We start from the raw sequence: 15710 nt of genomic DNA, 5'->3' as shown, positions 1-15710 counted from the left end.
TCCCCATTATAGTGAATGGAGCCAAGGCCAAACTTCTGTCAGCACAAGTGTGCAAGCATTAGTACGGATCCGTCAGGCTGTTCCCCTGCTGGAACAGCCTGTCGGACAAGCCTAACGCCTAACGCTAATGTGAAAGAAGCCTTAGTTATAACAATGCACAAACAAAAAAAACTTTAAAGGGAATGTGTGATCAGAAAATTACCTATGGCTTAAAGGGGTTGTCCTGCAAAAAAATATTCAACAGTGTTTAAACCAGCACCTGGATCTAAATTATTTAGTAATTGGATGTAATAAAAAATTTAGCACAGTCATTGAGTAAAATGTATCTGTATAGCACCACCTGCTGTTTGTTTTTTTATTATTAATTTGTCCTGCTTACTGAGATGGCCGCACATGCTCATTTTAATCCTTCAACTGCTTCCTGAGCTGTGATAGGGAGAGCTGAGACACGCCTCCTGAGCTGTGATAGGGAGAGCACGGACACGCCCCTGAGCTGCAGCAGGATAGACACTCCCCTTGAGCTTTCAGCTATATATAAATCTAGCAGAGCAATGAATGGGGAGATCTCTGGATCCATGTGAGGTACAGGGCTGGTTCTAGCTTTGTCAGAAAGAGACTCATGTAGTATATGATGTACGATTTTCATGTTTTACATCAGTTATGGGATAACTGGTGATATTTTATATTTAAAAAAACAAAAATCATAAAATCCTGTAGTTTTTGCACTCGCCATTAGGACTAAAACATGTCAAGACTTCTGGTACTTTTAGTGCAGCCATACAGGCCATGGACACAATGGACAGAAGTTGACTGCAGTGATTTCTATGGTGAGTTTTCTAGGCATGTTCTGTGACCTGTGCAGAGGTTAGAAGGGTGTAGATAAGCTGTGATATCAACTATTGTGAACGGTGGATCCTGTGATAGCTGTCATTGTAATCCTGCCTGTTATGATAATTAGATGGCTACTGAAAAGTTACCTGTACAGAACAGGAAGTCTTGACACATCATTAGGCCTAGAGTCCAGTGTGAAAACTGCAGGATTTTAGTGTGTGTGTGTGTATATATATATATATAGATAGATAGATATATAGTGACATGGAAAATTAGAGCAAAGATCACCAAATATAAAAAAAAAATTAACATTAAAACAAGTGTACGTGCCACTAAACGCTGTAGTATTTCTCAGGTATATGCTTATGTATTTCTTTCCCACATAATAATTGCGAAAACAATATTTATATAGACATTTGGAAACATTTTGGATTTTTTAAAAACATTTTTACTGGCGCACTGAAAATTGTAATATTAATAAATAGTGATAATCCACATATTCTGATGTTTAATGTTGTAATATATACATTCATTGCTTATATAGTTTATTAATTACATGTACAATATCAAGATGCAGTATGTATGTGCAATCTGCCCTTTAAAAGTTCGGCGAATTTTTCCATAATTCCTCAAGGTTTTGTGATTTTTTTCTATAACCCTCCATCACCCGCTCTTCCTTAATCAACTTATCAATTTGCTTTTCTCCACTGAACCACTGTAGGAGGATCTTCTTTTACCCATTGCCTAAGTATAAGTAGTCTAGCTCGAAATAATACTTTACTAAGAACTAATCTTAGCTTTTTATTTAACTTTAAATGTTCGGTTGCCCCTAATATACAAGTCACTGGATCTTCAGATATTTGAACCTTCAAAATTGAGTATACGGTCTCTGCTATTTCTGTCCAATATCTAAACAGTCTGGGGCATCTCCAAAAACAATGTATTAAGTCTGCTCTATCTCCCCTACATTTTGGACACTTATCTAAGGTACACCCGCCCATTCTATTCAACATCCACGGAGATCTATGTAATCTATGCACTATAAAAAACTGTGAGATCTTGTGTGAGCCCCTATCCGAGATCCTAGCATAGGTACTTAGGGCATCTTTCCATTTTTCTTCCGTAAAAAAGGGTAATTCACTCTCCAAATTTTCCCGGCAAGCATTATGGTCCATTTACTCTTTGCCTCCATCAAAATCTTATATCTCCTTGCAGTTAGTCCTCGTCTTTCCCCTCCATTAGTAAATTTGTACAGCTTATCTGATTTTTCCTTTCTATACTTATCCAACTGTTTCACCGTCCGTAGCGCATTCCTAAGCTGGAAATATTTGTACATATCCTTTTGGGGGATCCCAAACTCCCTCACCAGTGTATTGAAGTCTTTCAACTTATCCTCCTCAAATATCTGGTCTAGATATTTTATCCCCTTTTTTTCCCAGTCTATATAGGTCCTAATCGTTTGTAGTTCCTTTAAATTAAAATTTTTCCAAATAGGTGTATAGTGCAAAAAACCTTTAATCTCCAATCTTTTTTTAATTTCCACCCATATATACTCCAGTGAATTTAATATTCTATTGCTTGTATTATTTTTCCCCAATGTACCTGATTCCAACACCTCTAGATAGTTACATTCCTCTTTCCACCCCAATCTATTTACTTCCTGCTTACCCACTAAAACATTTAGACTACCTTTTATGTGACCATATTGTGTTATTAAATAATAAAAAAAACAATTTGGAACCGCTAATCCTCCTTCTCACACTGGAAGCTGAAGCACTTCTTTCTTTATCCGCGGTATAGCACCTTTCCAAATAAAGTCCCCCATTAGGCTGTCGAGTAACTTAAAAATATTCTGCGGTAGTCTCAATGGGGCATTTTGTAGAACATAGAGTATTTTTGGAAGAAGAAACATTTTTATTAAGTTTACCCGTCCGTATATTGATATTGGTAATCTTTTCCAAATATGTACCCTACTTCTAAGTTCTTTTATTAAAGGGAGTACATTTAATTTTTCATAATCTTCTACATTTCCAGAAATTTGTATGCCTAAATATTTGAAACTCTCATGTTTCTCAAGGCCATGAACCCTTGCATCACCCTGTGACTGTCCCTCTCCTAGTGACAACATATGTGATTTCCCCCAATTAATATTTAAACCAGAAAAAAAAATATATATCAATTATTTCTATTACTCTGTTAAACTGATCCCTAGTATTGTGCAAAAACAATAAAATATCATCCGCATACATTAATAATTTTTCTTTTCCACCAACGTATTGAAACCCTTTAATCTTACTATCATCTCTTATTATACTTGCCAGTGGTTCTATTGCAATAGCGAATAGTAATGGAGAGAGAGGGCATCCCTGCCTAGTGCCCCGATATAGGGCAAGGGGCAGGGACAAGATCCCATCCACCATCACTCTAGCCCTTGGATTGGAATATATAAGCTGAATCCATCTTATAAATCCCTCCCCTATACCAATCCTTTTTAGTACTGCCCATAGGTACTCCCATTCAATACAATTAAATGCCTTTTGGGCGTCTAGTGAAAGTACCGCTTTCTCCCCTGCTTCTAATCTGTTAGCTTCAATATTAAGAAATAGCCTTCTTATATTTGAGTATATCGTCTTACCAGGTATAAAGCCGGTCTGATCTTCGTTTATTACTACTTTAATAACCTTCGACAGCCTATCAGCCAGGACCTTTGTCAAAATTTTCACATCCGCCCCAAACGTATTTAACTGTACTCCATTTAAATGAAGCGTGGCCCCTCATGTGCACAACCACTGCTGTACTATATCCGTCAGTCACAGACACTTTGATTAGAGACACTTATCAGCTATAGTGTGGATAGATGTTAAGTATTGTTCTGGAAACATTTCATTAAAATCTAAGATTTTTATCATTGTGCTTTTTTTTTGTTTACTCCATCTCAAATCTGAAAAAAATAAAAGCATTCATTTTTCTCCTTGACTTTTTACTGTATGTCCACCAGATGGCAGCATTCATCCCTGCAATATATAGCCAAAGCCAGACGGTATTTTCTGATGAGAAATTCGATGTTCTTGCCCAAAATGTGTATCTATTTATACATTCCAGTGCCTGCTTCCTTCTGAACAGTAAGACATCTTACCCGTGGATATTCCTGTTAGGAAATAGGACCAAATGGGGCTTTTTTATTTTTTTTTCAAAATGTAAAGAGGTTATTTTGGATTAATAAATATTACTAAATTTAAAGCTGAAGGTGGCTGATATAATCAATATGCATGTACGGAAATGTTTATGGAGGTCCTCCAGATGGGATACACATGAGATTGTTGGGGCAGTTTTTTTTTCTAGATTTGTGTCAGTAATCTGTGTGAAAGACACCCCGTACCCTTAAGAGTGGCCTCTACACCAATCTGCCCCTTAACACTGACCTCCATAGCGGACCTGCCGCTAGGGTGGCCAGAGGTCCGGTTTTAGGCTGGACAGTCTGGCTTTCAGACTTCCTGTCCTCCATCCGGCGCAGGGATGTCCTTTTGAACAGCTCACTCTCAGACAGCAGCACTGTGCTGTCTGAGCGTGAGCTGCAGAGAGAAAGTCACCCCACCCCTGAAGCTGACAGAAGTAGATTTTTACCTTCATTTTTTCAGTCCCCGTCGGCTACGGAGTGGGAGGGGGCATGTTTTAGTGGGACCTGGGGGCGGAGTTTTTAAGTCCGTCTTTTGAAGGTGGCCTGAATGGCCACCCTACCTGCCCTTGAACTGTGACCTCCACAGCACTCCACTCCCTTAACAGTGTCATCCACAGCGCCCTGCCCCTTTAAATCTGACCTACAGCAGTGAAGAAAAATAGCTGGGTTGTTATGGAAACCTGGTGTAAAACTGTGTGTATGTGGAGACTAAGGGCCTGCGAGCTTCTATTGGCTGATAAGGGTCATGTGACCAGGCTTCTATTGGCTAATGTAGGTCATGGGATGTGCCATATTTACATTTTTGGGGAATATCTCAGGAATGGTACATGCTAGAGAGCTGTGACCCCCACAAGATTTCTTTCCAGGTAGCAAGATATGTGTATACAAAGTTTTTGAGCAATCACGTCCTTCTTTATATATATAGATGAGCAGTTAAGTGCACTGAGGGTGGGCCCAAGCCACTCTCTGCTCCCTTCCGTTTCCTGATGCCTTTGCCAGCCCCTCCCTTGATTGACAGGGCCAGGTGCCAGGAGTCACCTCGTCTGGACCTGTCAATCAAGGAGAGGGAGAGGCTGGCAGTGGAAGCTGGAGGAGCGTGGGTGCACAGAGTGACTAAGGAACACCCTTTGCATATGGTACAAAAGTTCTTTTTCTACAATAGGAATCAACAGGGAGCTGTTCATTTGCATATGAATGAAAAAAAATCTCCACAATGAAGCAACAAATCCCTAAGTGAAAGGTATCATTATATTCACCTGAACTGGTTCATCAGTGAATTTCCTGATTTCCTAGAATTTTAATAAAGATTGCAACTGCATGCGTCATCTGTGATGCAGTTTTTAATGTTTTTCTTTTAAAAAAAACAAAAATAGATTTTTGGTGTCTTGTGTAAAGAAGGCCACACAGGTACACAGTATCCCACTTCAGAAATATAAAGGCTAGGGTAGTACAGGCTGAGGGTAATTTTTTGATGTTTATCAAGCAGGGTCATGCTGTTTTTGATAAGTTCTTTATTGTTGTTTATTTCTTTTTTACACTCCTTTATGTTTTACATTTCAGGCTACTTTCACATCTGCGCTTTCCCTTTCCGCTATTGAGATCCGTCATAGGATCACAATAATGGGGGAAAAGGCTTCAGTTTTGTCCCCATTCATTGTCAACGGGGACAAAACTAAATAGAACAAAACGGAATGCACCAGAATTCATTCCCTTCCGTTTGGCTGCGTTCCCATCGCGGACAGAATAACGCTGCAAGCTGCAATACACACATTACAATGAAGGGGACGTGTGCTGTCCGTGGAGATCATGTCAGTTTAGGGCTCTTTCACACCTGCGTTCTTTTCTTCCGGCATAGAGTTCCGTCGTCGGGGCTCTATGCCGGAAGAATCCTGATCAGTTTTATCCTAAAGCATTCTGAATGGAGAGAAATCCGTTCAGGATGCATCAGGATGTCTTCAGTTCAGGACCGGAACGTTTTTTGGCCGGAGAAAATACCGCAGCATGCTGCACTTTTTGCTCCGGCCAAAAATCCTGAACACTTGCCGCAAGGCCGGATCCGGAATGAATGCCCATTGAAAGGCATTAATCCGGATCCGGCCTTAAGCTAAACGTCGTTTCAGCGCATTGCCGGATCCGACGTTTAGCTTTTTCTGAATGGTTACCATGGCTGCCGGGACGCTAAAGTCCTGGCAGCCATGGTAAAGTGTAGCGGGGAGCGGGGAGCAGTATACTTACAGTCCGTGCGGCTCCCGGGGCGCTTCAGAGTGACATCAGGGCGCCCCACGCGCATGGATGACGTGATCGCATGGCACGTTATCCATGCGCATGGGGCGCTCTGACGTCATTCTGGAGCGCCCCGGGAGCCGCACGGACTGTAAGTATACCGCTCCCCCGCTCTCCGCTCCTACTATGGCACCCAGGACTTTAATAGCGTCCTGGCTGCCATAGTAAACACTGAACGCATTTTAAAGACGGATCCGTCTTCAAATGCTTTCAGTTCACTTGCGTTTTTCTGGATCCGGCGTGTAATTCCGGCAAGTGGAGTACATATCCGGACAACGCAAGTGTGAAAGAGGCCTTAGGCTTGCTGTATTTGTCCAGTTGCCTCTCTGCATGTTTGCCGTGCTGCAGCCGCATCTCCCTCCTGTCCCCATTATAGTGAATGGGGCCAAGGCCAAACTTCCGTCAGCACAAGTGTGCAAGCATTAGTACGGATCCGTCAGGCTGTTCCCCTGCTGGAACAGCCTGTCGGCCAAGCCTAACGCCTAACGCTAATGTGAAAGAAGCCTTAGTTATAACAATGCACAAAAAAAAAAAACTTTAAAGGGAATGTTACCTATGGCTTAAAGGGGTTGTCCTGCAAAAAATATTCAACAGTGTTTAAACCAGCACCTGGATCTAAATTATTTTGTAATTGCATGTAATTAAAAATTTAGCACAGTCATTGAGTAAAATGTATCTGTATAGCACCACCTGCTGTTTGTTTATTTCTTATTTCTTTGTCCTGCTCACTGAGAAGGCCGCACATGCTCAGTTTAATCCTTCAACTGCCTCCTGAGCTGTGATAGGGAGAGCATGGACACGCCCCCTGAGCTGCAGCAGGATAGACACTCCCCTTGAGCTGCCAGCTTGATATAAATCTAGCAGAGCATTGAATGGGGAGATCTCTGGACCCATGTGAGGTACAGGGCTGGTTGTAGCTTTGTTAAAAAGAGACTCATGTATTATATGATGTACGATTTTCATGTTTTACATCAGTTATGGGATAACTGGTGATATTTTATATTTAAAAAACAAAAATCATAAAATCCTGTAGTTTTTGCACTCGCCATTAGGACTAAAACATGTCAAGACTTCTGGTACTTTTAGTGCAGCCATACAGGCCATGGACACAATGGACAGACGTTGACTGCAGTGATTTCTATGGTGAGTTTTCTAGGCATGTTCTGTGACCTGTGCAGAGGTCAGAAGGGTGTAGATAAGCTGTGATATCAACTATTGGGAACGGTGGATCCTGTGGTAGCTGTCATTGTAATCCTGCCTGTTATAATAATTAGATGGCTACTGAAAAGTTACCTGTACAGAACAGGAAGTCTTGACATATCATTAGGCCTAGAGGCCAGTGTGAAAACTGCAGGATTTTAGTGTGTGTCTATATATATATATATATATATATATATAGTGACATGGAATATTAAAGCAAAAATCACCAAATATAAAAAAAAATGTAACATTAAAACGTGTGTACGTGCCACTAAACGCTGTAGTATTTCTCAGGTATATGCTTATGTATTTCTTTCCCACATAATAATTGCGAAAACAATATTTATATAGACATTTGGAAACATTTTGGATTTTTTTAAAACATTTTTACTGGCGCACTGAAAATTGTAATATTAATAAATAGTGATAATCCACATATTCTGATGTTTAATGTTGTAATATATACATTCATTGCTTACTGGTATATAGTTTATTAATTACATGTACAATATCAAGATGCAGTATGTATGTGCAATCTGCCCTTTAAAAGTTCGGCAAATGTAAGTCCCAAACGTATTTAACTGTACCGTGTCCTCCATTTAAATGGAGCAGTGGCCCCTCATGTGCACTACCACTGCTGTACTATATCCGTCAGTCACAGACACTTTGAATAGAGACACTTATCAGCTATAGTGTGGATAGATGTTAAGTATTGTTTCTGGAAACATTTCTTTAAAATGTAAGATTTTTATCATTGTGCTTTTTTTTTTTTTTTTACTCCATCTCAATTCTGAAAAAAATAAAAGCATTCATTTTTCTCTTTGACTTTTTACTGTATGTCCACCAGATGGCAGCATTCATCCCTGCAATATATATCCAAAGCCAGACTGTATTTTCTGATGAGAAATTCGATGTTCTTGCCCAAAATGTGTATCTATTTATACATTCCAGTGCCTGCTTCCTTCTGAACAGTAAGACATCTTACCCGTGGATATTCCTGTTAGGAAATAGGACCAAATGGGGCTTTTTTTTTTCAACATGTAAAGAGGTTATTTTGGATTATTAAATAGCTTATTACTAAATTTAAAGCTGAAGGTGGCTGATATAATCAATATGTATGTACGGAAATGTTTTTGGAGGTCCTCCAGATGGGATACACATGAGATTGTTGGGGCAGTTTTTCTTTCTAGATTTGTGTCAGTAATCTGTGTGAAAGACACTGCCATTAGCCTATTCCTAGTACTGATAATGACTGACATTCAGGGTCTGTTATCTGTAATACGATGAGATGTGGTAGGTGAGATCATGACTGTGGTTGTATTTGATTATATGTCTACCTGGCAGGTGTTAGGGGTATATCCCACCCTACAGATATCGCTGTTATGTCACTTTCCCCAACTACCACCATTTATCAAATCTGCCTTAGGCCCGTATTACACCAACAGATTATCTGACAGATTTTCTGGCCAATTATTGGTGAGATGGCCAATTACACACACAGATCTTTTGTTATACACACCAACTATTGGTCCGATTGGACAGATATTGGTCAGATAAACTGTTGGTGTAATAAAGCCCTTAGGCTACTTTTACACCTGCAGTCAGGTTTTTGGGCCAGTAGACAATATTTTCCGGGTAGTGGCCGGATCTCTGCCGGACCCCATTATAGTCAAAGGGACTGGTGGGCATCCGGGAAATGCCAGATCCAAAGCGCAGAGAATAGCCTGCCGGTAGTGTGAAAGTAGCCTTATTCTAAAGTTATTAGCCTGCCATTGCATCCTGTCGCAAATCAGTTTCGATTTCAGTTGCTGCTGGTTACGTCCTGTGGTGGAGCCTTGTAATACAGGACGCACATGCTCACAGCACTTCTTTTCCTTCCCTGCAATAACCACTCCGCTATAGGCCGTGTCAGTTATGGATGGATAGACAGACAATAGATGCATAATAGACAGACAGATAGATAATAGACAGATAGACACACAGACAATAGACAGATAGATAATAGACAGATAGACACACAGACAATAGACAGATAGATAATAGACAGACAGATAGATAATAGACAGATAGACAGACAGCACAAGTTTTTGTCTGTTATAAATCCAATCATACACAGCATCTTGAATATGTGGAGGTAGAAAATGAATTGGTTTGCGTCACATGATCTGCCTATGTCAGGACACACCTCATTGCCCTAAGGCATGATGGGACAGCAGTCACATGACAGGGATGAGCAAAAACGCTTCCGTTACTGATAATACAACCGGCTGCATCTATTATGAATGAATCTGGTTGTATTATCTTTAAAATAGCAATGCCGGATCAGGTACGGATGTAGCAGGGTTAACACACACACAAAGGAGTTAGCTTAACGCATTTAGTTTAGATAACACGTCTCATAAAGCATGTGTGTTAACTCTACTACATCCGTATGAGCACCATTGAATGTCAATGGGTGCCAAATCCGTTTTCTATTGTGTCAGAGAAAATGCATCCCATGGCGGACAGAAAACCACAGCTTGCGGTATGGGAACACAACCAAATGGAATGGAATGCATTCTGGTGCACTCCGTTCAGTTCAGTTCAGTTTTGTCCCCATTGACAATGAATGGGGACAAAATAGAAGCGTTTTCTTCCAGTATTGAGATCCTATGTGCAATGAGCAGGACACAGGGTCAGTGGGGTTGCTATGCAGTGGGTCAGTATATTTGTGTATTTGTTTGTGACGCCAATTGCAGCTTGCGCAGGTACTGTAGCAGGGCCCTTTAAGATGTTATAGCTCATATACCAGGTGAGGAATGCCAGAGGGGGATAAGGTCTCTGTGTAGTGTCAACGGTGTCTCCTACCTTGGTACGGCTGGACTCCTGAATCTTGGCTCACCTGCAAAAAAATTGAGTGTGATTAGCAGGAGTAATTGAGGAATAATTGAGATCCAAACGGGTAATAAAGTCCAACTTGAGTTTACTTGGTGATATGCAGCTTTGATCCATACAGGTACAGCAATAGTCTAGGATCCCAGCAGGTTTTGGCAATATGTGGCAGGAATTTATCTATTCTGCTTCTTGTACATACGCCTAGTAGAATCTGGCAGGTATCTATCTTCTGCTCTGTCTTTAGTCTGCTTTGTTTGGGCCTGACTAACTGAAGAGGTATCTATCTTCTCTTTGTCTTTGGATCTGTACTCACAGTACTGCTCGCAGGGTATGGTGATGTCTTCCTGGAGATCTATAGTTCTGTAGATGCTGCTTTCTTTGTCCACCAACTGAGGTAGATGGCTCAGCCTGGGGGAATGGATCTTTACCTCAGCCGAGGCTGGATCCAGGGGCTGGGATCCCTATTTCTTGGAGCTCCTACTAACACAACCTACCCCAGCAGGGGGTGGCTGGTACACTGACCACACTTCCTTCTCCTCCTCATGAGACAAGACATGGGAACGTCCCACTTCTGCTCATACAGGGGAGCCTAGACTGGAATGGACTATTCCAGGCTAGAGATACTAACTATGACCTGCTACATACTGCTGCCACCTGCTGGTGTACATTGAAAATTACAGCAATAATATAAAACAGGCATAGAAAATACATATAATGGAAAATGTAAAGCAAGATTACACAAGATGATAATAATATACACTTAACATATTATGAAGCAGGGTGACAGAAGTTTAGGGACATACTTCAGGATGTTACATACACGCTTACTTTAAGTGAAGCTGTCCTCGGCGTATGCTAAGAGGGTGGAGGAATCAGCTCTGGGTACCCAATAAATACAAAGTGCTGCGTGAATTTACATAATGTGACATACATAGACAAAACATATAACGGTTTCCTCAAGGTTTCTGCCCGCTAGAGTAAGGTGTCCAACACACAGTTTCCTTCTCTTGGTATAACCAGGTAACCTAATACTGCACAGAGCAAACATCACTAACTGCCTTCGTATGTCCAGAGCTCTATAGACATCAAAAAAACATGGGGGTGTCTTTACTCCGTAATCCCACCATTGTGTAATGCAAAGCCCGCAAATAGAAGGGTGGCTTTATTCTGTAGTCCCTTCCCTGCACCATAGCCTGAAGAAATTTGGCTTGTAGCACGATCACTATGATGACTAAGAGGAAGCTAAATATGGTTCTAAGGTTTGAGGCGCCTTACCTTAGGCAAAAGGCTCAGAAGGGGAGGTATTTATCGTCTCCGTATCTTCTGGCTAGGAGGAGGGTCTTTAATCCCGTGCGCTCCTGGAAATGAGACACCTCAGGATGGGAACAATCCTGAACATAAAACAAGCAGAAAGGAGCAGCCTAGGGCTTCTAACAATTCCCGAAGCAGCAGGGGTACCTGTGAAGTAACTGGATCTGCCTGGACTTACCACTTGGTCCTACCCTGGGTACCTATGGGTATATAACACCGGGTGTAGGCCATTAGTATACAACGTCTCTATGATGACAGACCGTATAAAGGGGAAGAGAACAAGAGCTGTAAAAAAGGCACACATTTAGTAGGTTGCTACATTTTTGTTAAGTGCAATGGTTAAGTGCAATAATTACAAACCGGATTCCCAAAAAGTTGGGACACTAAACAAATTGTGAATAAAAACTGAATGCAATGATGTGGAGATGGCAAATGACAATATTTTATTTGTAATAGAACGTAGATGACAGATCAAACGTTTAATCCTAGTAAATGTATAATTTTAAAGGAAAAATACGTTGATTCAAATTTTCACTGTGTCAACAAAACCCAGAAAAGTTGGGACAAGTAGCAATAAGAGGCTGGAAAAAGTAAATTTGAGCATAACGAAGAGCTGGAAGACCAATTAACACTAAATTGGTCAATTGGCAACATGATTGGGTATAAAAAGAGCTTCTCAGAGTGGCAGTGTCTCTCAGAAGCCAAGATGGGTAGAGGATCACCAATTCCCACAATGTTGCGCAGAAAGATAGTGGAGCAATATCAGAAAGGTGTTACCCAGAGAAAAATTGCAAAGACTTTGCATCTATCATCATCAACTGTGCATAACATCATCCGAAGATTCAGAGAATCTGAAGCAATCTCTGTGCGTAAGGGTCAAGGCCGTAAAACCATACTGGATGCCCGTGATCTCCGGGCCCTTAAACGACACTGCACCACAAACAGGAATGCTACTGTAAAGGAAATCACAGAATGGGCTCAGGAATACTTCCAGAAACCATGGTCAGTGAACACAATCCACCGTGCCACCCGCCGTTGCCAGCTGAAACTCTACAGTGCAAAGAAGAAGCCATTTCTAAGCAAGATCCACAAGCTCAGGCGTTTTCACTGGGCCAGGGATCATTTAAAATGGAGTGTGGCAAAATGGAAGACTGTTCTGTGGTCAGACGAGTCACGATTCGAAGTTCTTTTTGGAAATCTGGGACGCCATGTCATCCGGACCAAAGAGGACAAGGAAACAACCCAAGTTGTTATCAACGCTCAGTTCAGAAGCCTGCATCTCTGATGGTATGGGGTTGCATGAGTGCGTGTGGCATGGGCAGCTTGCATGTCTGGAAAGGCACCATCAATGCAGAAAAATATATTCAGGTTCTAGAACAACATATGCTCCCATCCAGACGTCATCTCTTTCAGGAAAGACCCTGCATTTTTCAACAAGATAATGCCAGACCACATTCTGCATCAATCACAACATCATGGCTGCGTAGGAGAAGGATCCGGGTACTGAAATGGCCAGTCTGCAGTCCAGATCTTTCACCTATAGAGAACATTTGGCGCATCATAAATAGTGATGAGCGGGAGGTGCCATATTCGATTTCGCGATATTTCGCGAATATTCGAATGAATATTCGTGTTATATTCGTCGAAATCGAATATTCGTAATTATTCCAATTATCGCGAATAATATACTAATTTTTTTTTCCGCGTATTGCGATTATTTATCTTGATAGTATAAGGCAACGTTCCTATGCTAATTGACTATGGCTAGGCTAATATGTGTATTTTACGAAATTTCGTGATTTGCTCTAACTTCGTCTCTTAGAATATTACGAATATTCTAAAAGACGAAGTTAGAGCAATATTACGAAATTTCGTAAAATACACATATAGATTGTAATTTAGCTAATATACTGCTATAATCCCTTTTTTTGCCTCTAATTTTTTTTTTTGCCTCTTCTGAACTTAAGTTTTGTAAAATATGTACACTATTAAAAAATATTACTATAGCAGTATATTAGCTTAAATACAATCTATGTGTATTTTACGAAATTTCGTAATATTGCTCTAACTTCGTCTTTTAGAATATTCGTAATATTCTAAAAGACGAAGTTAGAGCAATATTAAGAACATTTGCAAATTTCGCAAGTTGCGATGCGAGTAATATAACACAAAATAATCGCATGAAGATTTCAACTTAGCACTGCTATATTCCATATTCTAGCCTAGTGTGGAATATAGCAGTGCTAACTTAGCACAGCTATATTCCATATTAGGCTAGAATATGGAATATAGCAGTGCTAAATTGAAATCTTCATGCGATTATTTCGTGTTATATTACTCGCATCGCAACTTGCGAAATTTCGTAAAATACACATATAGATTAGATTGTAATTTAGCTAATATGGAATATAGCAGTAAGTTGAAAACACCACTGACTGGAGCAGCCAGGAAGCCAGGAATCCAAAGGACAGGTAAGAACAACTTTAGAGAAGTGGGAAAGAAAAAAAATATTATAATAAAAAAAAAAAATACGAATATTCGAATTCGCGAATATATAGAACGATATTCTAAATATTCGCGAAATCTCGAAATTGCGATATTCGAGAAAAAAATTCGTAATTCGAATATTCGCGCTCAACACTAATCATAAAGAGGAAGGTGCAACAAAGAAGGCCCAAGACGATTGAACAGTTAGAGGCCTGTATTAGACAGGAATGGGAGAGCATTCCCATTTCTAAACTTGAGAAACTGGTCTCCTCGGTCCCCAGACGTCTGTTGAGTGTTGTAAGAAGAAGGGGAGATGCCACACAGTGGTGAAAATGGCCTTGTCCCAACTTTTTGGGGATTTGTTGACACCATGAAATTCTGATTCAACATATTTTTCCCTTAAAATGGTACATTTTCTCAGTTTAAACTTTTGTTCTGTGATTTATGTTCTATTCTGAATAAAATATTAGAAGTTGGCACCTCCACATCATTGCATTCAGTTTTTATTCACGATTTGTATAGTGTCCCAAATTTTTTGGAATCCGGTTTGTAGAAACAGTGCATAAATTCACATTGTGGCACCCAGAAAGAGAATACACACAATGGGCATGTTATCTTAAACGTTACAAACTTGTAAACTGGTACAATAATGCAAAATTATTAAATAGCATGAAAATCACAAAGAGCTCAGGTATCACGTTTGAGTCCTTTCTTTGAGTGCAAACTTTTACGTTGCAGTAAAACATTTTATAAAATAGTGCAAATGTCAATGCCAGGTCAGGCTCAACAATAACTTGAGTCCTGTTTCCTGGAAGTGCTTAAAGTTGTAGAATCCTCTGGAAACTGATAAAAGTTCCTTGCAATCCACAGGGCAAAGTAGTAAATTGTAATCCAAAGGGTTAACATGTCATAAGAGCAGTGAAGGCTTTCAAGTAACCTGAGAAAGGGGATAAAACGGTTAACTTGGACATGAGGGGGTTAAGTGCTGATGGGGGGGAGTCCTAATTGACATGACCATCTGGATGAGGACAAACACAGGCAACCTGGAACAAAAACGGTTAAAACACACAAAACTGCCAACAGGTCCTCACCCGTCAGGAAATCAGTCCATGGAGTGGCTCCAAAATGTTACTGATGATTATGTTTCTTTACTTTTAAAGGGGACACCTTTTACAGGTAGGTGTCCAGCTCCTCATCGCTGCTGGAGCTTCTGAAATGCATAAGAGGTTGTTCCTGCCTCTGGTGGTAGCTCATTGGAGCTGCCGTAGTGGTACGCCACTGCCCTCTGCTGGTGGCTGCAGGTACTGGCTGTGCTGACAGCCTGGAAAACGCGGCAGTAACACACCGTGGCCCGGAATCTCCAGCCGGCACAGAGGGAGATAGGACCTCTGGCTGAAGGGGCTCAGGAAGGGTTGGAGCAGCTGCCTGGGGCTGTTTCCGGGCAGGACGTATGGTGGCTTGGCATATGACTGTACCTTAGGGTTAAACGTAAGGACCGAATTGTTTATCTGTCCTACCCTCAGGTTTGGTGGTGCGGCCAAACCTG

The 15710-nt window shown here is 40.8% G+C and overlaps 1 protein-coding gene across 1 annotated transcript in view; it reads left to right on the top strand.

The window, feature by feature from the left end:
• LY96 (lymphocyte antigen 96) overlaps nt 1-15710 on the top strand; it is a 196189-nt gene that overhangs the window by 50211 nt on the left and 130268 nt on the right. The window contains exon 5 of the mRNA XM_044294908.1: nt 8340-8463. Within this exon, the coding sequence (XP_044150843.1) occupies nt 8340-8463 (124 nt within the window). The remainder of the gene's footprint in view (nt 1-8339; nt 8464-15710) is intronic.

The sequence above is a fragment of the Bufo gargarizans genome, chromosome 5 (genome assembly GCF_014858855.1).
Source record: "Bufo gargarizans isolate SCDJY-AF-19 chromosome 5, ASM1485885v1, whole genome shotgun sequence".
Taxonomy (NCBI): domain Eukaryota; kingdom Metazoa; phylum Chordata; class Amphibia; order Anura; family Bufonidae; genus Bufo; species Bufo gargarizans.
The sequence above is the reverse complement of the archived record's forward strand: the minus strand, read 5'-3'. Positions and strand labels throughout refer to the sequence as shown.